The sequence below is a fragment of the Alexandromys fortis genome, unplaced genomic scaffold (genome assembly GCF_014885135.2).
Source record: "Alexandromys fortis isolate MF-2015 unplaced genomic scaffold, M_Fortis_MF-2015_v1.1 scaffold_41, whole genome shotgun sequence".
NCBI lineage: Eukaryota > Metazoa > Chordata > Mammalia > Rodentia > Cricetidae > Alexandromys > Alexandromys fortis.
This window is the reverse complement of record NW_026067923.1, coordinates 9713440-9734318: the sequence shown is the minus strand read 5'-3', so window position 1 is coordinate 9734318 and position 20879 is coordinate 9713440. Positions and strand designations below refer to the sequence as shown.

Below are 20879 nucleotides of genomic sequence, written 5' to 3'. Positions count from 1 at the left end.
CCCATTTAACACTCTTTAACTATGAAATGAGATGCTATCCATCTTTTGCAGGTGAAAAACTGACACACTAGAGGTTGCATGCCCAGAAAGCCCAAGACGTAGACAAAGAGCAGGGGTGAGGCACAGAGCAGGGGTGGAATATAGAGCAGGGGTTGGACCCAGAGCAGGGATGGGGCACAAGCAAGGGTGGGGCACAGAGCAGGGGTGGAATATAGAACAGGGGTTGGACCCAGAGCAGGGATGGGGCACAAGCAAGGGTGGGACACAGAGCAGAGACACTTGCAACAAGTGTGATGGTGAACAAATCAGCTCATACACATTTACTTTTCGTGTCTCTATATTTTTCAAAAAACGTTTTCCTTCAATTCCACAAGGTTTCCAGTTTATATACCCACACAGACACAATTAGCAATTCTCTGGCAATAGCAAGAATACCAGGCATGCATTTTTCAGGGCTAAGAAAACAGATAAGGCTGACAAAGTTGGGTGCCTGTTATCTTACTTATGTCCTGGAGGTGGCGTGGCTTTGAAGCACCTGGGCATATCTGAGAGGGTAAACAAAGGACGGGGTTATGATTTCTAAGACGGGGAGAGGGAGTTTGTGTTTTAATTACATTTGTGTGGTTAGCTAAGCTTGACATTTGTAATCGATAAATATAGAAGAAGAGGGAAGAAAAACACAGCATTGCTGTGCAGTCTCTAAGCACTTCCGTCTAGTCATGGCTGGGAACACAGCATTTGTGGTAACTATGGCAACCAGCAAAATCAGTGGGAGGAAAGGGGTTGGTGCTTGATTTTCATGAGTATTTTTGCCAAATGTTAGCTGATGAAAGAGAATCTCTTAGCCCTAGAGATGATATCGAAGGTGGCTAGATCAAAGGGAAACTAACTGTGGGAGTGTAAAATCTGGAGCTGGTATTTCCAGCCTCCAGGCCAAGTGACAGCTTTGTTCCTGCTAACACCCAAGTGGGAAGAATTTCCTTTCTTCTGAGTTTTTTTTTTTTTTTTGAGAATTCAAGGTACCCAGTACATATTCTATATATCAAGGTTATACAGTCAAATGAAAAGTCAACCAGTAAAACAGTACATGAGGAAGTTATGCCCAATAATTAATTAATACACCACAGAAGGTTTTGGGATGAATCCACTATGGAAAGGGGAGTGCTATGGCTTCACGAGGTTTTTACGGAAATTCAAAAGGCAAATATTCCCAATGCCCTGCAATTTGGGTGTCCTGCACTGGAATGTGGTCCCTGCGGGTTAACTGAGTGATTTTGTCAGCTGTATTCTTGCTGTAAAATTTTGTGAACCACAGCAGAGCACAGAGCAGGGGTGGGGCACAGAGCAGGGGTGGGACACAGAGCAGGACACTTTCTTCTAGAGTTTTTATTTTCTTTAATTTTAACATTTATTTATTTATTTATTTATTTATTTATTTATTTATTAATTATGTATACAATGGTCTGCCTGCATGTGTCCCTGCAGACAGAAGTTGGCACCAGATCTTATCACAGGTGGTTGCTGGGAATTGAACTTATGGACCTCTGGAAGAACAGTCAAAGCTCTTAACCACTGAGCCATCTCTCCAGCCCCAATTATAACAATTATATCATGCTTTTGAGATCTGAATTTGTATCAGTGTAAGAGATGCAATTTGGGGGTATCTTAACCAGAAAGGAAACTAGAGCTGAAAACTTCAGCATCTCTCCAGGAGCCCGTGTGGACAGCCTCTGCAGTGAGCCCAGCCTGTGGCTCCCACCATTGCCTGGGGCAAAGTAATCACTCAAAATTAGTAACTATCTTATTAGTAGAAACGGTTTCCTCCTTGGGCTCACTTTTGTAAACTTAACAGTAACTAAGCCTTGGTAAATAATTACTAAATACATAGCTATCCAAAGCTTATCAAGCAGTTATTTTTTCATATTTAAAGTTCATTCTGCAACATTTTGTCACTCTTCTCGTGATCAACACATTTTACTTCAGCTATTTTATGGCAGTAATGATTCTCATCTGTACTTATGGAGTGGGAACCGTGAGAGCATTGTGTCCTAACTAGATGTCTATCGCTGTGGAAATATGACCAATAGCAACTTCCTGGTTGCTATTCTGGGTTCATCATCAAGCCCATCACTAGGAGAAGACTGGGTGAAAACTTGGAGGCAGGAACTGATGCAGAGGCCATGGAGAAACGGTGCTTACCGATTTGCTCCTCTTGTTCAGCCACTTTATTACACAACTCAGGACTGCCTCCCCTGGGTGACGCCGCTCATAACATGCTGGGCCCTCCTACACTAATAGTCAACCAAGAAAATGTCCCGCAGTCTTGCTTATAGGTCAACCTGATGGGGGCTTTTTGTCAGCTTATGTCTCTTTTTCCCAGGGGGCTAATATCAAGTTGACAAAAACAAACTAACTAACTAACTGACACACATGGTGTCTCACAAATAATGTTTTAATGGGGAAATTAAATATGTTTACATTTTAATGGAGGTGGGGCTATAGGAAGATAACTCAGTGGTTTACAAAAAAAAAAAAAGCGTGTACTGCTCTTCCAGAACATCATTCATGCGGGTATCCAAAGTCTCTGGCCTCCATGGGCACCTCTTCTCTCCAGTGCATACCCACAACACATACATATTCAATACAATCTTTAAAAAGTATGGAGGGAGATGAGCACTGTGTTAACTCCTTAAAGCACAATCTTTCACACTCCCAACAGCTCTGATGGATCTGCTGGTATCCATCACACATAGTTAGGAGTCTGTCAACTTGATAAGATTCACAAACGTGGAAATATCATTGCAAATTCAGATTGGAATATCACTTAACTCCAAAGCCATATTTTTTACCTACTGTATCGTCTTGCATTCTTATAAAGCTAATTATTTCGTACTGAATAAGGGGATAATAAGAATCAAACACTGTCACTAACAGAGTACACCAAAAGCCACTGAAGGGCTTCTGTACATGTGCAGTATGAGAGAGATATCGTCTTAGAAATGTGGATATCTCTTCACCAGATGACTTTCTGCTAATTTTCCCCTCTGGAAAGCAAATTTAGAATTTTGTGGCTTATTTTGTCCCTATTTGGAGAGAGTTTTCTCAGTGTTCTGGTACAGCAGGGCATACTTCAATTGTTATGACCCAGAGCTAGAGAGATGGCTCATTATTTGAGAGTATGGGCTGCTCTTGCAGGAGACCCAGGTTTAGTTCCTACCTACTCACCTAATGCTCATAACTGCCTGTAACTCCAGGTTCATGGCATCTCATGCCCTTCTCTGGCCTCTGTAGCCACCAGGCACACACATGCTACACAAACATACATGTAATCACTCATACAAACACATAAGATAAAAGTAAATAAACCTCTAATAAGTAGATAAGTTGCTATGATTCTTTGTCCTGATTCGCTTCCATGTTCTGGAATCTCGTATCCACTTATATATTGTGTGATATCAGGGGCAGTAATGAAAAAAACATAGACTCCTTTATGTGCTATGGTGTTATATGTTTGATATTTTTAAGAGATGAATGTAATGATATTAGGGGAAATATTGATGTGCATTTTATTACATGTTTTCTAGTATGGTTCTTGCCCAATTTTTCTTGTATCTCAAAACAATTTTCAAAGAAAAAAAATCAGTTTATATTTAAGTCATAATCAAAGCTTAATTTTATCTAAAGTATAGAAGGACTTCTGGATGCATAATCACAAGGACAAGAGTTCAGAACCTAGTATCCAAGTAACAAGCCATAAACACCCCACAGCTGTCAGTCCTAAGGGATCTTATATCCTACTTAGGCCTCTGTGCACAGTTGTGTATATACTCACACACACACATGCACACACAAATCTCAATAAACAAATTAAACAAACTAAGTTATATAAATTCTACTGTAAGTGAAGCATATGAGGAGCTTGCTGACAGAAAAATATTTTTGTTAGCTCTGTGAAACGATGGATAGTCATGTTAAAATATAAATACGAATGCATATCTAACAAACTTACAAAGTTCTCCAAAGTCTGCAAAAATGCTGCTTAAATCAGGCTCTGAGAAATGGGCACATGAACACATGGCTAGTAAGAATATGAAGTGGTCCAAACACAAGGAAGGAAAATGTTGCAATATCCTAAACATTTGGTGTGCAGTTGTTGACCAAGTTGTCCTACTCACGGTGAGTTACTTTTTTTTTTTTTTTTTTTTTGCCTTGACAAAACACCTTGCAATGTATAAAGGAAATTATTTCATCAACCTTTTGGTCTCAGAGGGTTAGAGTCCATGACATAGGAGCTAAGGCAAGGCAGCAGAAACAGATGGGAGCTCACATCTTGATTGAAATCAGGAACCAGAGAGAGATGGCATATTCAAAATGGCACAAGTATTTTGAAGCCAGTGACATGCCTCTTCGAACAAGGCCACACGTCCCAATCCTTCCCAAAGAGTTCCACCAACTAGGGACCAAGTATTCAAACATAGGAGTCTACGGGGGCCATTCTCATTCAAATCACCAGCCCATTTAAAGGACAAGCTGGCAACATGTGAAGAGACTTATCCACATGATTATATCCTGTCATATTCTTTAGAAGCTGGAGTGAAAACAGTCACGAATCCATTAAAAATAGTACTGAATAAAATATAGAACATTGTTTTAGCACAGGATTACATGACCATAAGAATGAAAGAAAATATAAAGTGATCCCCAGCTATCTTGTTAAATAAATGAAGACGTCAAGGAGGTGAAGTGTGCTGACAGCATGCTATCATTAATTAAGTACATGCAATGAAAGACTGCATGCACATTTGCACATTATCAAACCAAAGTGTAAATGCCAAGACCTCTTATACACTAAGACAGGTGCATACGCATGCACCTGAAGTTATTCTATGTGTTGCCTGTAAAATAAGAGAAAGTACATGATGAGCATGGATAAGGAGAGGGCAGAGATGCAGTTATCTACAGGATTTAAAAAACTTCCCTTTAGAACCACTGAGTAGGTGGAGGGATGGCCCAGAGGTTAAGAGCACTGACTGTTCTTCTAGAGGTCCTGAGTTCAATTCCCAGCAACCACATGGTGGCTCAAAACCATCTGTAATGAGATCTGGTGCCCTCTTCTGGTGTGCAGACAGAACGCTGTATACATAATTAATAAATAAAACTTAGAACCACTGAGTATTTTGTATAATTTTAAAGCAACTTTAATACTTTTATCTTATATATTCTTATATTCTAAGGTTAATGAACATAATTGTATTTCAGGTTGTGAATAAAGACACAGAAATTAATTAGACCATGTCTTCAGAGCTAGCCACAATATTTCTTCACATGGAACATGCTCTAAGGACAGACAACCCAGCAATGGAGTTTTAGACTGTTTTTAGTGATCCCGTTGTTCACAATAGCATTCATGGGATTATAATGGGATTTTCATCGTGTGTTTTGTAATCTAAGCCAAAGAACTTATTATCTTGGCCTATTAAAGAACTCTAATTTGGGGCATGGGTAAAGAAAATACATATATACATACATTTACATAAAATTTTTATAATATCGATTTTAAGTAGAAGATATATTATGATGAGTTAAATATTGGATGCAATTAGAAAATTGAAGGTCAGAAGACATTGCATCAATTGATACAGGTCAACTTGAGCAAAAGATGCTAAAGGTAATGGGTGAAATGTTCATATTTCCAGAAAAATCAATATAGTCTCCAGCTGTTTGTCCCAGAAGATAATTACTGATGAGACAAAAGCCTTAAGTTCAGTTTGGAAGAAATAGAAGATACTGCCTCACACTAGTAATGGCCCATCAGTGTAGCCAATGATGGGAAAGCAAGACCAACATCATATGCTTTTCAATGTGGCTAGCATGCATTAATTTAATGTTATTGTTCTAAAGAATGCATGACTTGAGTTGGAATACAAGGGAACATCTGAAAAACACTACCTGGAATATTTTCCAAAAATAATAAATTATAATTCTTTTTTTAAAAAATATTTATTTACTATGTATACAATATTCTGTCTGTATGTCTGCAGGCCAGAAGAGGGCACCAGACCTCATAACAGATGGTTGTGAGCCACCATGTGGTTGCTGGGAATTGAACTCAGGACCTTTGGAAGAGCAGCCAGTGCTCTTAACCTCTGAGCCATCTCTCCAGCCCCTAAATTTTAATTCTTAAAATAACGTGGAGGTTACAAGCATTAAAGACACTGAAACCTGTTAAAAAAAAACAAAAGGAAATTTAAAAAGGTGTGTTTGAATTCCACAGGTGACCTAGAATTTTCATTTGTATTGAGCAATCTTATTCAGTTAATTCAAATAATTAATTGGAAATTACCAATTATTAATTATTAGTTTTGAATGCCATGTGGCAGCCTTGTTAGAAAATGTTTTATGCTTGAAAGTACTTAGGGAAAAAAGCCTCACATCAGAAATGGTTCTAGGAACATTTTATAATATAAACCGTATATATTTTATATCCATAAACATTATACAATACATGTATAATGATAAAGCAATTATCAAATGACAGGCAAAATAGCAATTGAGAGATTCATACAACACTGTTGTTAAATTAAGTGACACTTGGACAATCCTGATGAATGGTAGAAAGGGTCTCTTTATGCTTTCTTCTCCCAGGAAGTCTGAGTACTGAGAAGACTTTTTTTCTTTTGAGACAGGATCTCATACATGGCTGGCCAGCAGCACTGTATGTAGACCAGGATGGCCTCAGACGTATAGATCTGCCTGCTTCTTCCTGAGTGCTGGCATTAAAAGAATGTACCACTAATCCTGACAGGGAAAAATTCTTGAAAAGCGTATTTGTTAGTTTTATCAACTATTCTAACTCAATAGCCACTAGTTCCTCTAGTGCAGAGGTTCTAGCCTGTGAATATTACCAGTAAGTGAAGCACCTCAAAGGAGTGGCTGCTTCCAGGTCTTGGGCAGAGGCTATACAAAAGAAACTGCATTGAGCCTCACTAAGATGGACAAACTACTAAGGGTGACTAGGATTGGCTCAGGGGATAACTAGAATTGTCTCCTGCTGGGGAAAGTTGAGAAATTGATACATGAGTAAGAATAATAACTGAGATGATGTGAGTGAGGCCAGAGCTTACAAAACCAATATTTTCATCAAAGTTTCCATAATCATCTTTGAGGGCATTAGAGATGCACAATTGTTATTTTTAAAGGCCAGCTGGAGCAAAGTGAAAGAATAAAGCTACAAATTGTCTCTTCAGGGTAATCAGCATCTGCTGACAATATTTCTCCTCTTTATGGAAGTACTCCAATAAATATATATAGAATTACAAAATTAGAAAATCACAATTTGTTATTTATGTTATTATGCTGATGAATTAATGGATCTAAGCAAAATGCTCAGAACTGCCTGCCTCACTGATGAACTTGGAAGGTCATTTGTCTTGTGATGAAAACAGACCCATTCTCTCTGAGCCACATGAGCAGAGAGAAATAACTTCCCTAAGACCATGTGGGAAATTTTGAAAATAAATATTGACTAGTATTAAAGAATTGTTGTTAGCTTATGTTAAGTAAGATAATGGAATTTATTTACAACATGTTTTTATCTCGATCTATTTGTAAATCTGCCAAACCACAATGGAGAAGGAACATCTCAAGCCACACTGTAGAGTTCAAAAGAGAATAATATAGCCTGTGTAGTACTCTCAGGAAAGTCTCAACACTTCAGAGTTTTTAAGCAATAGCAATATTATAAGAAAAAGTTAACCGGAGTAAGAAAATTCTAATTAATAGCAACGTAAAAGACCTTTGTAATATATGGAGATTGCTGAGATCCTGCCTTCAACATTCAGATAACTTCCTTAAAACTTTCTGGGAGATTTTAAAGCTAAATATTTAAGGGTATTAAATAATAATTGTTCACTTATGTTAAATGAGATAATGGAGTCAATTTACAAAACGGCCACTGTGCAATTTGGATACTAGAATATTACATATGAGGCGTGCAGGAAAGAAGAATGTGAAAGGCGTGGGAGACAAGGAGGAGGACTGACTCTGCAGTAAGTTGATGATTGATGAGAAGGTGTGTATTAAGACGCTTATGTCTGTTAGACATGAACTGGTGTGGAAAGGCCTGTAATTAGGAGTGAAATATTTTCTGTTATATGTTAAGGTAGAAAATAGGGGTAGGGAAGTAGGGGATGCACCCAGCAGCTGTTGGGTGTGCCATTCAGATGGTTCTCCAGAGCCCAGCGATGTGATTGTGCTTTGTCTGTGAGGTAAATGGGGAAATGAAGGTTGGGATGGTTAGGTGATTTGTTCTGTATCTCCAAGCTGGGACTTGATAAACCTGAACTAAACACCAGCTCCTGGCCTCTCAAAACTGGCCCCAAATCCAGGCATATTCTTCATTACAACGTGAGGAATTCTGAAAAAAAAAAACACTTAAATGCGTTATTTTAATACCACTATTGATATTTAATTCACAAAAATTATCTTTTAAAAAGAGCATAACTTAGTGGTTTATATTTTCTCCAAAAATTCTGCAGCTATCATTATAATTTAAGTACAGAATATGTTTTATAGTTCCCAGAGAAATCCCTGTATTTATGAGAAGTCCCCTCCAAATCTGTCTTACCTTTCAGCTGTAGATCATCATAATGAATCTATTTGGCATCTGTAATAGATTTTCTTGTTCTATAAACAGCACAAATCATATAAAAGGTAGTCCATTGTGACTGTCTTCCTTCTGTTAGCACAGCGTCTTCAAGGTTCAGTCGTGTTGTAGAAGTATCAAGATTTCATTTGTTTTCTTACTGAATAATATTCCGTGGAATGAAGATACCACATTCTACTTATTCATTTATACGTTATCGAACATCTGAGGTTCTCCTCTCCAGTAACTTCAAATGGGGTTTTATGAACACTCATGTTCATGAGTGCTGGGCCAAACAGTCATCCTGAAACTTTGGTGGAACTGTTTCCAGCAGGACCGTTTTTAGCTCACCGCTAGGAAGTGGGCTGGCTCCGTCTTCTCTGTGTAGTCTCCATCATACACTGTTTGGTCTATGATATCAGAGCCATCCTTATGAGGATGAAGTTTTGTTATGTCATGTTATTTATTGTTGTTTTTATTTCATTTTCCTGATAATTAGTGTTGATAATGTATTATTGAGTCATTATTACCCAAATAAAGATCATGCTTCCACTCATTCAACATTCATTTAATATCTTCAAGAAACAACAAGTCGAATACTGTGGAGGCTGGCAGAGTTGTGCTGGGAAGAGGAACACCTTTTCCCCAGCACCTCACTGTCCAGCTGACATGGGTGCAGTACCAGGTGACCAGGCATGGAAGTTATCAAAGGAATACAGGAATGTGGGAACCAAAGGAAAAATGTCAAAACTGAACATCAGTGAGCATGTGCTGCCTTTTTACAATAAATAAATAAATAAATAAATAAATAATCAGACATGACATACATACAGTACAAAGCATGAAGGGCAATTATAGTAAATCCCTAGGTGTGTAACATATACCCAAAGAGTAACTCTCTTCCGACACAGGAGATAGTCCTGAGCAATGGCTTTATGTTGTGCTCAAATGCAATTTTATTCTCTTGCATTTCTCTCCTTCCCTCTCCCCATTATTTTCCCACATCTTTGTTTATTGTTTCTCTTTAAGGGCTCTCTCATCTAGCTCTGGTGATCCTGGTACTATATAAGTAGAACAGGCTGTCCCAAACTCACAGAGAACTATCTCTGCCTCCTGAATGCTGGCATTAAAAGTATGAACCACTATGCCAGGTCCCATACACCTTTCTAACATATTTTCTGTTTATCTAAGGTTTACAATTTTCATAAATGGTGTTTTATTCCAAACATCTACTTTCTTTCAATTTTCTCTTTCATAAAAAGATGATACTGTGGCCACGAGTGTTTCTATTTTTTTCTTTTTTTTTTTTTTTTTTTTTTTTTTTTTTTTTTTTTTTTTTTTTTTTTTTTTTTTGCCCATGTAAACAATGGTATCCCTTTGGCATAGAATAAGAAACAGACTCTCAGGGAAGCATAGCCTGTTTCTCCTGTGCCTTTTCGCCTTCACTATATGGGCTGCATTCTTTTATTAATAAGTCTGTCTATACTTCTACCAACAGTTCAATATAATACTCTTCTTCTGAACCATCTGCTATCCAACATTATAATAAAAACATTCTCATAGACTTGACTGACAATCATATCACATTTAACAATCTCTAGTGCTGATAGTATTTTTGCCTAGTTTTTTACATTATTTTTTCCCTATGAGTTTATTATACGTTCTAGATGTTGGTTTCTGTGTGTTACGTGTTTCTCATGTACACTCTCATTTTAAGCAATGCCACCATGTTCTAATTGTGTTTACTGTTAACGGAAAAATGACCATTTTCTAAATATTAACATTTTGCTAAGAAATCCATTCTTACATGGAATCATTAAAACAATAGTCTTAAAAGTTTCCTATTCAAGTATTTTTTTAATCACAAATAGGTATTTGATCCACCCAAATTATTATTGTTCAGTGTAACAAAAATCTGAGATATATTTTCCCCCATATGGAGAAAAACTTTCCTAGAATCATTGAGCAGGCCACATCTGGACCCTCTGTTTCGTTCCATTGGCCTCTCTGCCAGTTTTCTGTTACCAGAGTGGGTTTGGCTCAGCGCGTGCTTTACTTAGGTGTGTGTGGGAGAATTGGCATCTTCACATCTGAGTCACCCATGAACATCCTCTCCATCAATTTAGCTGACATTTGATCAGCTTGTGGGAAAGCCATATGTTAACTTACATTTATTTCTGATAAACATATATGAATGAGGATGGTTTTATTTCTTTGTTTCCATTTCATGATAGGGCTGGTGTGGGGATAACCTGATTACTATTCCCAGTAGGGAAAAGGTACAATGAGGTGTATCACAGTAAAAAGCCCACATTGGGATGTGAGCTCTTTCATTGTGCCCAGGTGGTGAGAACTGGATTTCATGGTAGTCCCAACCTACTGTTTATGGTTCTTGTTTTCGCCGTGCAGGAGTTTCTTCTTTTCTTATCAACCTTAGGAGAAGGTAGAAAAAGAAGCCACTGAGCAACTCTTTCTACTTGTTCCCTGACTGCTCGAAAACGGGTCTACAGTTTACACCCTAAATAATCTGTCTCTTTTGTTCCAAACATTTCATTTATGCCAAATAGATGGTTCCCCATATCTTATCCATGTCCTTCCTTGTGCCATATTTATATCTGCAAATCTTTCATGGTTTATTATTGATCTAGTGACCAGTACTTTATTAGGTGTGTTGAGACATCACCTTTAGATAACATTGTTTTAATTTGCAGAGAGGGACTTATAGTCATACCCTTGGCATTTCTTTACTCTCTGGCTTTGTTTATATGAAAAGACCTAAGTTTAACATTTGGTGAGAACTTCAATTCCTATAAGACCTTCGCACATCTGGAAAAATTAGTGGTGATAAACTTGGCCACATTCAACATTTTCTTGGAATTTATCTTACAAATTGGTTGATTATTTTCTCTGCCCATCTTCTGAAAACAACTTGCAAGGAATTAGGCATAAACTGATGGTGATTACAATATTTTCTCTAAAGATTTCCATTCTCAATTTTGGAAGTCTGTTTGATATAATTTCTGTCTTGTAAGGTAATAATTTCACCAAACATTTGAACATCATGCAACACTGGTGTCCATTTTCTCAGCTTCTTATAATTTTCTTACCATTTCAAAGTCTCCACCTGCTACTATATAGTCCAATATCAATTAAGGTAACCTTTTGTTTAATAATGCTAACTCTCACTTGACTGTAGGTAACAGTCTTACCATAACTTGGTGGATTAATAATATACTTATCTCTCTTGCTTCTTTGGGATTAAGCTGAGTTGTTTTGGTTTCTGAATGGAATTGCTCCGGGAATTATAATTGAACTCTTTCATGTGTCTGGAGGGTGGCTCATGTGCCTGTCAAGTTCTATCTGGTGGGTTTGTCTGAGGTGAGTCAGAGCTGGTCACCTATCTCCTAAGAACCTGGAGAGGCTATCATAGGCAAGCCTTTCTCGTGGAGATGGCAGACATGCAGGAGAGCAAATGTAACAGGGAAGGTCTCTGGAGGGCGAGGCTTACTTGTATCTGATAGGTTCTTTTCTGTCCTCACCATTAGTCTAAACAAATCATAGGTGGAAGAAAATATATTGTACCCCCCAAAATTTTATATTTTGAGATACTCAAAAGTCACATGATAAGAAATATGGACACAGGGAGACTAAAGATTGGGGTTATTCAAACTGGTCCCCCACACTAACGACCCTTAAAGTCTAAGGTTGCCGGTTTCTTGGCAGCTTCTGAAGGGTCTACGGCAGATGCTCTATCAGCTCCCAGTCTACTTCATAGACAGGGATTTTCTTTTGGAAAACATTCCCATCCTTTCTCAGAGCTCCTTTCTCTGAACTTTGCATTTAAAACCATCTTATTCCATTGTGTCTAGTATTTTTGGATCATTGGAAAATGGGATGTTTTCAGAAAATCCAGTTTATGTGGAAAAATATAATATAGAAATGTGTTCCACTGCTGTAATAGGTATTCATCTAGCTAGCGTTAGGGCATTTGTTGATCAAACAGAAACTATAACAAAAGATGTTCAAAGAAGCCAAAGTTCATCCAAAAAGTAAGTAAAAATTTATAGAACAAAATCCCTTTAAAATGGCAGGTTAGCTTATTATAGTGGTCATGCTTTTAAGTCAAACACTCCAGAGGCAGAGGCAGAAGCTGCTCTAGGAGTTTGAGGCCAGCTTGATATACATAGCAAGTTCCAGGCCAGCCAGAGCTTACAGTGAGACAGGGCCACAATAGATAATAGACAGACAGACAGACAGACAGACAGACGAACGAATGGACAGATGGACAGATGGACGGATGGACGGATAGACGGATGGATAGATAGATAGATAGATAGATAGATAGATAGATAGATAGATAGATAGATAGATAGATAGATAGATAGATAGATAGATAGATAGAATAAGTAGAAATAAGGAGGCAGTAAATGCTGTAAACAACCAAAATGATGAGGGGAATGGACTGGAAATGACTGAGAAGGGGAAGTTGCCATTGAGATGGCTGGACATTGTACACATGTGCAAATGCTAGGTGTACGTGACCACAGAGTTCGATTCCTTGCAAATATGTTTGTAAGCCAGTTGTGTAAGGGATAGAATCTGTGTTCTGGGAATTGATCCCCACTTTTACCCATTATATTATCTTCAAACTTTTCCTTTTCCTTTCCTTCTCCAGTTGCTTTGTGTAATTATACTCAGGAAGGCATGGCAGCTGGTAACCTATAAATGTGAACCAAAGGAAACCAGAGAGAGGGACATGTTTGTTTTCAAATAACTCCCCAGAGTGAAGCCTCTTACTGTGCATGGCCTGCAGCCATTATGGGTGCTTGTATTCCATTTATAATTGATGCTATAAAAACTACTTGCAAACAGAGGAGCTAAAATGTAGTAACAAAGCTTGACAGCAAGAGCATCTTAGTAAATGTGTTCTGAACCAGACAATAGGAGTGATTTTCTTTGTATTATTCATGTGATGGTTTATCAGGGTGACTAGTAAAACACAGCATGCTCTAAGTTTTTTCCTTCAGTGACTGTGGCCAAGTTTTAGAGAAAAAAAAAGTGTGTGAGTGTATAGAAAATTCCACTAAGGACTGAACCAAGGTGTCTTAACTATTCTTTGCTGAGGCAGCAGGGAGAATAAAAGCTAGTGGGGAAAATTCTATTAGCTTTGTGGTGACAATATGTTCTAACTCAGGCTATATCTGAATTAGCTCATCATGCATGGGTGTTTTAGATTGTGATCAAGTCGAACATTTAGTGAGTTTTCGTGTATGAGTTTCTTACATACGCTCATTCTGTCCCTGGTTATTGCCCAGGGTTCAACAGCTCTGAAACTGTGTGTGGCAAGAACCCTCTGTGTCAGCCTTCAACACACAGACTGGACTAAACCCTGAGCTTTTACAGCACTCGGAATTATTGTTCCCACTTTCCTACCGCTCCTCTTATCTTGGTTATCCAAAGCTCTGCCATGGAACTCCACTTCCCATAGCCTAATGATTCATCCCCTTGCCATTTTATATCACACGAGAACAACAAAAGCCGCTAATGCCTCTTCTGCTACTTCTCACAGCATCACTTCTCTTTATATCAGCATCGAGTCAAAGCTTTCCCCTCCAAAGAATCTCTAATTCACAAAAGAAGCCACTTTATCTAAATACTAGTTTTAGTGGAAGTTTTTGGGGTTTTGTTGTTTTTTGTTATAACATTTACAGTGACAGAATTAATCTTTTTTTATATCCACTTTGAAGCTCCAATAATTCCTACTTTTTTTCTCTCCTTTTTGGTTTTTCGAGACAGGGTTTCTCTGTAGCTTTGGAGCCTGTCCTAAAACTATTCTAATTTTAATCGGATGTGGTGACTCATGCCTATAATCCCATCATGTGTGAAGCAGAGGCAGGCAAACCTCTGTGAGCGCAGGCCAACCTGATCTACAGTATAAGTTCTCCGTGAGCCAAGACTACACAGCCATATACACCTCTGCTCTCTGTCTCTGTGTGTTTGCTTAAATATATTTAAATTTTATTTGATGTTATGTGATTGTGTACTTTTAAAAATAGTTTGATTCATTAAAACATTTTTAGAAAGATATATACACAGAAATATGTTTGCTGGGCTTAATCCAATCCAAACAAAATACAAAAAAATCTGTTCGATCTATTGCAGGTGAACAGACTAAGTTTAACAATTTTCAATTAAATAGAGGTACTTGTTTCTTCTATCTTTTTGACAATATCACCAAAGAAAGATCTTGATGCATTCAGAAAAGTACAAGTCATCAAGTCCTATTTTTAATCCGGTAAAATAGTAGCTTCCCAACTGCCCTGACCTGGGTGCAGCTCTCTCAGTTGCCCAGCTATTTCTCACGAAATTTCTGTGCCAGCTGGAGTTAACCGTCCCAAATATCAAGCCATTTATACCCTCTGCGTGTTCCACTTTCCAATAGCAGTGATGTCTCGCACTTCATTTAACTTCGCAGCAAGCAACCAAAGGGTTACTTCTCAATCTCTGCTGTTCTAGGCGTTTTTATCGTGCCAAATCTTAAGTCCTGCGTCATCTTTTTATTTACTGTTCCTGAAGCCACTTGTAACTTTCTTTTATTAGCAGTTTTTATGCTCCTGTGAGCTGATAGCAATGACAATCTGTTTCTATTCTATCCCACTATATAAATAAAATTAATTATTAATATTTAGTCAATGCCCAGCCTTTTTCCTGTAACTCGGAGAAATGTCAATTAAGTATATTCTAAGTCACATTTTGTGTGGTCTTGATTTTTAAGTTAGTATCTAAACTACTATGTGTTGTTTTAAATATTGTGTTTTTATTACATCTGTATATTTAGACATTGTATTTATTATATTCTACAATACATTTGCGTACTATATGTGAATTACAAAGGCGCAGAACATCAGGTCTGAATTTTTGAAGACTTGTTCAAAATTCTCCTAATAGTGAAAGTTTTCAGTAAAAGAGATTTAAGAAGACTGTGTTTCTCAAATCGGGACATTTCATGTGCTATACAGTACATATTTGTCATAGAATATTGAAAAGATACGGAAATGCCAAGCCAAGATATTAAAAGCACCTACAATCTCTCCTTTTAAATCAAACCATTTCTAAAAGCTGCTCCTTATTGCTAGTGCTTTCCCCAGTACATCAGGTAGCTCTTATTACACACTAAGATTTAGTAAAAACTAGTGAATTAACAGATGAGCGAATTATGAATCAAATGGTGACTATAAGTCCACATGAGGCTTCAGACGAAAATTTGATTATATAGATATTTTTTTATAATGACTTTTTCGCTTAAGGTATATCTAGTTGTCACATATATTCATATTCTCCATCAATATTTTCTTGGCTACATCATAGCAAACTGGTGAACTGAATGACTTGCCTCATTTCAAATATATAAAAAGAGACCAACATGTTTTCAGCTAACCTGACCTACTTGTCATAGGTAGTTTCCTGTTTCTACTGTTGACCTGGAAGTCCCGGATGCATCACAATGGGAGAAATGCATCCTTCCCACACTGCATCGTCATAGCTGTGTCTTCTGGCTGCAGCTCATTGCTTGCAGAGCGATTACTCGCCTTTCCCAACTTCAGTGCAACACCCTTGCACACTGCGGACCCAACAGCCTCTCTTCCCTCCACCAAGAATGCTGGTCCCACCCTTTCTTTCTGGGAAAGAGTGCAGCCCTGAGGATCTAAATCCCAAGATTTCACACCTAGATATTCAATCACTGTGATCTCCAGGAATTAGCCTAAATCACAGAAGAAGGTATTGAGTAGAAAGGGCAAGAAACGAAAGGATGTTTTGGTTCCAGTGAGCCCAAACGCCTGGACAACGCTATTTTTTTTTTTTTTTTTTTTTTTTTTTGTTATCTGTTAAGAAGAAAAGGCCATTTAAAGCAGCGCTTTTTATTTTTGTACCTTCAGGAAACAGTGGCTTTCAATTCTTCTCTTCTGAGACCCCGCGTGATTGGGGAGTGGATTGGCAGAGCAGAAAATGACGCTGATCCCCTCGCGGCTGAGATGCTGCAGCCCCCGGTTCCACGGAGTAAGAACGACCCATGGGAAAATGAAGAGAGCAGCCCTAGCCCCGCAGGAAGGTGAGGTGGACTTCCTTGGTGAATCTGTATTAGTACTCAAACGAGAAAGGCAACTAAACCTAAGTACACAAGTTCGTTCTTCTCATAAAACTGTTAGACTCTGCATGTGATAAAATAATGAACTAGAGCCGGGCGGTGGTGGCGCACGCCTTTAATCCCAGCACTTGGGAGGCAGAGGCAGGCGGATCTCTGTGAGTTCGAGACCAGCCTGGTCTACAAGAGCTAGTTCCAGGACAGGCTCCAAAACCACAGAGAAACCCTGTCTCGAAAAACCAAAAAAAAAAAAAAAAAAAAAAAAAAAAAAAAGAAAAAAAGAACTAGATTTTGATTCCATAATGTTTCCTAAAATACATGATTAGACTCATTTAAAAAATTAATGGTTTACTCTGTTTAAAACTTAAGGCAACCGAATAGAGTAAGGATGCTTGCCCAGTCTGAGTTTGACCCTTCTAGGGACCACACAACAGGAGGGGAAAACCTAACCGATTGTCCTCTAACATCCATGTACACGTAAAAAGAGCATGAGAATTCAAGTGCAACCACACGCAAACACACATGCGCTCAGTTAACTAAACAAAAAAAATTGTAGTAAAAACTCTAAAAAACAATACTGTTATTTAGATTATGTTCTTAAAGTATGCTCTCCTCACTTGGGCAGCCCTGAACTTGAATTTAGGACTTTATACATATGCTAAGCAAGCACTCTGCCTCTGAGTATCCTACCTGGGTTTGTGTCTTGATTTTCTTTGGTGAGCTCTGTTTCTTGGCTACTAACACCAAGAGGAGAAATGGCTCCAAGGTTTTGAGCTGTAAGCAAACACCTGCATAACGTTGGGCAGTGGGATAGGAGTTGGATGAGGGAGACTTACCAGTGCTAGAAAGATGAAATCATGTGTGAACAAGGGAACCACGGATTGGGTAAGAATTAGGAGGGACAGTTAAGGTGGACTACAGAGAAAAGTCTTTCTTACACTCACTTCAGCTTACAAATGGTAAATATAATTATTATGCTTTCTTGGGTTTAATTTATAAGCTATAATGTTTTAGGAACTTAAAAGTACATATGTTTTTATTACTTCTCTATTGCTGTGAAGGGACACCGTGACCACAGCAGCTTTTAGGTAGAAACATTTAATTCACTGGTGCTTAACCTGTGGGTCACGACCATGAGGAAACACAGTTTCTGATGATCTTTGCAACAGAGCCGTCGCTCAGGAGCAAAATTAGTTATGAAGTAGCAATGAAAATTAATTTATGGTTGGGTTCTTCAAACCATTGGAAATATGTGTTTTTCTAATGGTTGAGGCCCACCAGTCAAGAATCACTGATTTAATTGGTGGCTTGCTTAGAGTTTCAGAGTGTTAGTCCATGACCATCATGGTAGTGATCATGGTGGCAGGCAGATCTGGCGTTGGAGCAGTAGCTTAAAAACATACATGGTGGCCTGCAAGCAGCAGGCAGCAGGTTGGGGGAGAGCCAAACTGGGCATGGTGGGCTTTGGAATTGTCAAAGCCCACTCCTGTAACACACGCCCTCTTAAGGCCACATCTCCCAATCCTTCCCAAACAGTCCATCAAATAGGAGCCAGACATTCAACTATCTGAGCTTATGGGGCATCTCATTCAAAGCGCCCTTATGTGTAACTCTCATTTGACTCAGAGCTGGTACCTAGAATGATGGAGGGACATCTGCCCTAAAGCATCCTCATGCTGAGACAGGGCACCTTGGAGATGTGAGATCATGTTTATTAGATAACGCATTTTCATCATTACCATTGTGGTATCATTCCACCCTAAGAGGTACAAATCAAAAAAGAAAATGGGCGAGCCAATGAAACTAAAGTGCAAGTAATTATGAGAGGCCAGAATTATGAAAGACAGATAATGCATTTAATATTGATGAATGAAAAGGTGGCAGGACCAGAAGTCCCTGTGACTACTAGTAGTTGGTCTCCACCATAGGCTTTTTCTCTGCACCTCATAGCCACGGGAACTTTGTATTTCCTGTGTTAAACTTACCGTCAACCAATAGCTTTTTTTTTCCCCTCAAGGAGAGAAAATTGTGCCTTCTTTAATGTAAAAGCTTTCAAGGTTGCTTGGCTCTCACTTACCACTTGGCTTAAGGGAAAGAAGTTCAGAATACTCATTAATGTGCTTCAAGTTTAGAGAAAATTGATTCCATTTCCATGAGAAATAGCCTTAAATTATTGAAATAGTTGAAGTACCCTGAAAGGAGAAGCAGGTCATTTCTGGAAGTTCATTTCTCTTCTGGGAAATGCCAGATCAATTTCACCTGTCAATGAGGGTCGTTTCCTTCCTAATGTCAGGCCTATGAAACTCGATAGACCTTTATCCGTGTTCACTGGTAGAGCTTTAATTCTGAAATGCAAAACAGAGAATTGTCAACTTTCATCTTGCTCTCATTGATTCATCAATCTATCCAGAGCTGTTTAGTGCAAGCATTAGTTTTACTAAAACTCTGTTTTCTCCCTCACTTCAGTGAGCTCTTATTCCCCTGAGATTCTCAATCTTAGTTGCATCTCTTGCTCAGTCCATGAGGTATTTTCTCAAATATTTGTTCTTGTGTCCTAAAGAGTCATCTCAGTCTCAATTAGCTCTGTAGTTAAAATAAGAGGTAAAATGTCACTTGTAGATTGAAAAGGTAACAAAGTCCTGGCTAAATCCCAATTACTTCAGAAACGTTATATGTATGTAGAAATCACATGTGAAAAAAGGGATAGCTCAGGTTTCAAACTGTATTTCTCCTGTCTTCAATTTCAAAGCAAGATTCCTGAATTTAAACTGTGTAAATAAGAAATGCTGGATATAAAGTTTTAAAGGTTCTAGTATGTAATTATAGAGTTAGCCATTGTCATTAAATACTAATACACATACTATAGCTTAACAATCTTACACATTGAGATTTTAAGAATAATGTTATTCCAAACAGCTCAAAGAAAATTTGATTTTCAAGCTTTATTTGATCTATTTTTCTTTTTTCACCACGGCTGGCACATAGCTATTTTCAATAAATATCTGTTACATGAGTGTGGGAGGTGTGGGCTATCATGAGGCCCAGGCTAAACAGAGGTTATTCACAAGAAAAATTGTCGACAGTCTATTATTTTTGGTCCATTGCTCTAACTTGGCCTGTCCTATAGAAAAGTAAAGAAAAAAAGTCATATCTGAGTGGCCATTATTGTAATACTCAGCACATACACAACTTTTGCTTTTATGCTAAATACAGATATAAACTGGACATTCACCACTAGACTGGAGAATTAAACTAATGGCAAACCAAATCTTGGAAGTACTTCCTCATACCAAGGTCCCTAATGTAATTTACATATCTTACTGAAGGAAAGCTTCACAGGCCTCCATGATTCTAGTCCTTCATTATGTATCATGTGCAATGCACAATAATACAAGAGTCACAAGTGTGCTTGAGGTGCCTTGTGACCAAAGTCACATGGGATGGTTGTAATGCCAGTTCAACAGAACAATTCTACAGATCACGAAAAGCAATCACCATTTTCCACAATGATACTTCAAGGTTAAAGTAATTCTAAAAAAAAAAAAAACGGCTGTTTGTTCTAATATCTACTCTGATACAGGGATTCTGCTAAATTCCTACAACAGGTTACAGTTAAGACAATTGTAAGGACAGACAGACAAATTAATAGAATAACCTTGAGACACAGTGTTAAGATCATGGACCTTGGTGATCCTTGGATGGTCTCAAGACATCTCTGGATCTTTCGCTGTTACATTCAAAATGGTGTATTAATATGATGAAAGGGATGTCCCTGACTCTACTGAATTTTTAAATTAAGAATTAAGAGAGCTCAAGACATGAAAACAACCTAATAAGGACAGAAGGGGGGGGTTATGGGGAATGAATGAAGACTTTTTTTTATTTTTTTATCTATTTATTTATTTATTTATTTATTTATTAAAGATTTCTGTCTCTTCCCCACCGCCGCCTCCCCTTTCCCTCCCCCTCTCCCAATCAAGTCCCCCTCCCTCGTCAGCCCAAAGAGCAATCAGGGTTCCCTGCCCTGTGGGAAGTCCAAGGACCACCCACCTCCATCCAGGTCTAGTAAGGTGAGCATCCACGAAACTGCCT

General features: G+C 38.2%; 1 protein-coding gene across 1 annotated transcript in view; it reads left to right on the top strand.

Annotated features, from left to right (window-relative positions):
- CUNH8orf34 (chromosome unknown C8orf34 homolog) overlaps nucleotides 1-20879 on the top strand; it is a 365453-nt gene that overhangs the window by 122142 nt on the left and 222432 nt on the right. Inside the window, exon 6 of the mRNA XM_050142135.1 lies at nucleotides 16582-16754. Within this exon, the coding sequence (XP_049998092.1) occupies nucleotides 16582-16754 (173 nt within the window). The remainder of the gene's footprint in view (nucleotides 1-16581; nucleotides 16755-20879) is intronic.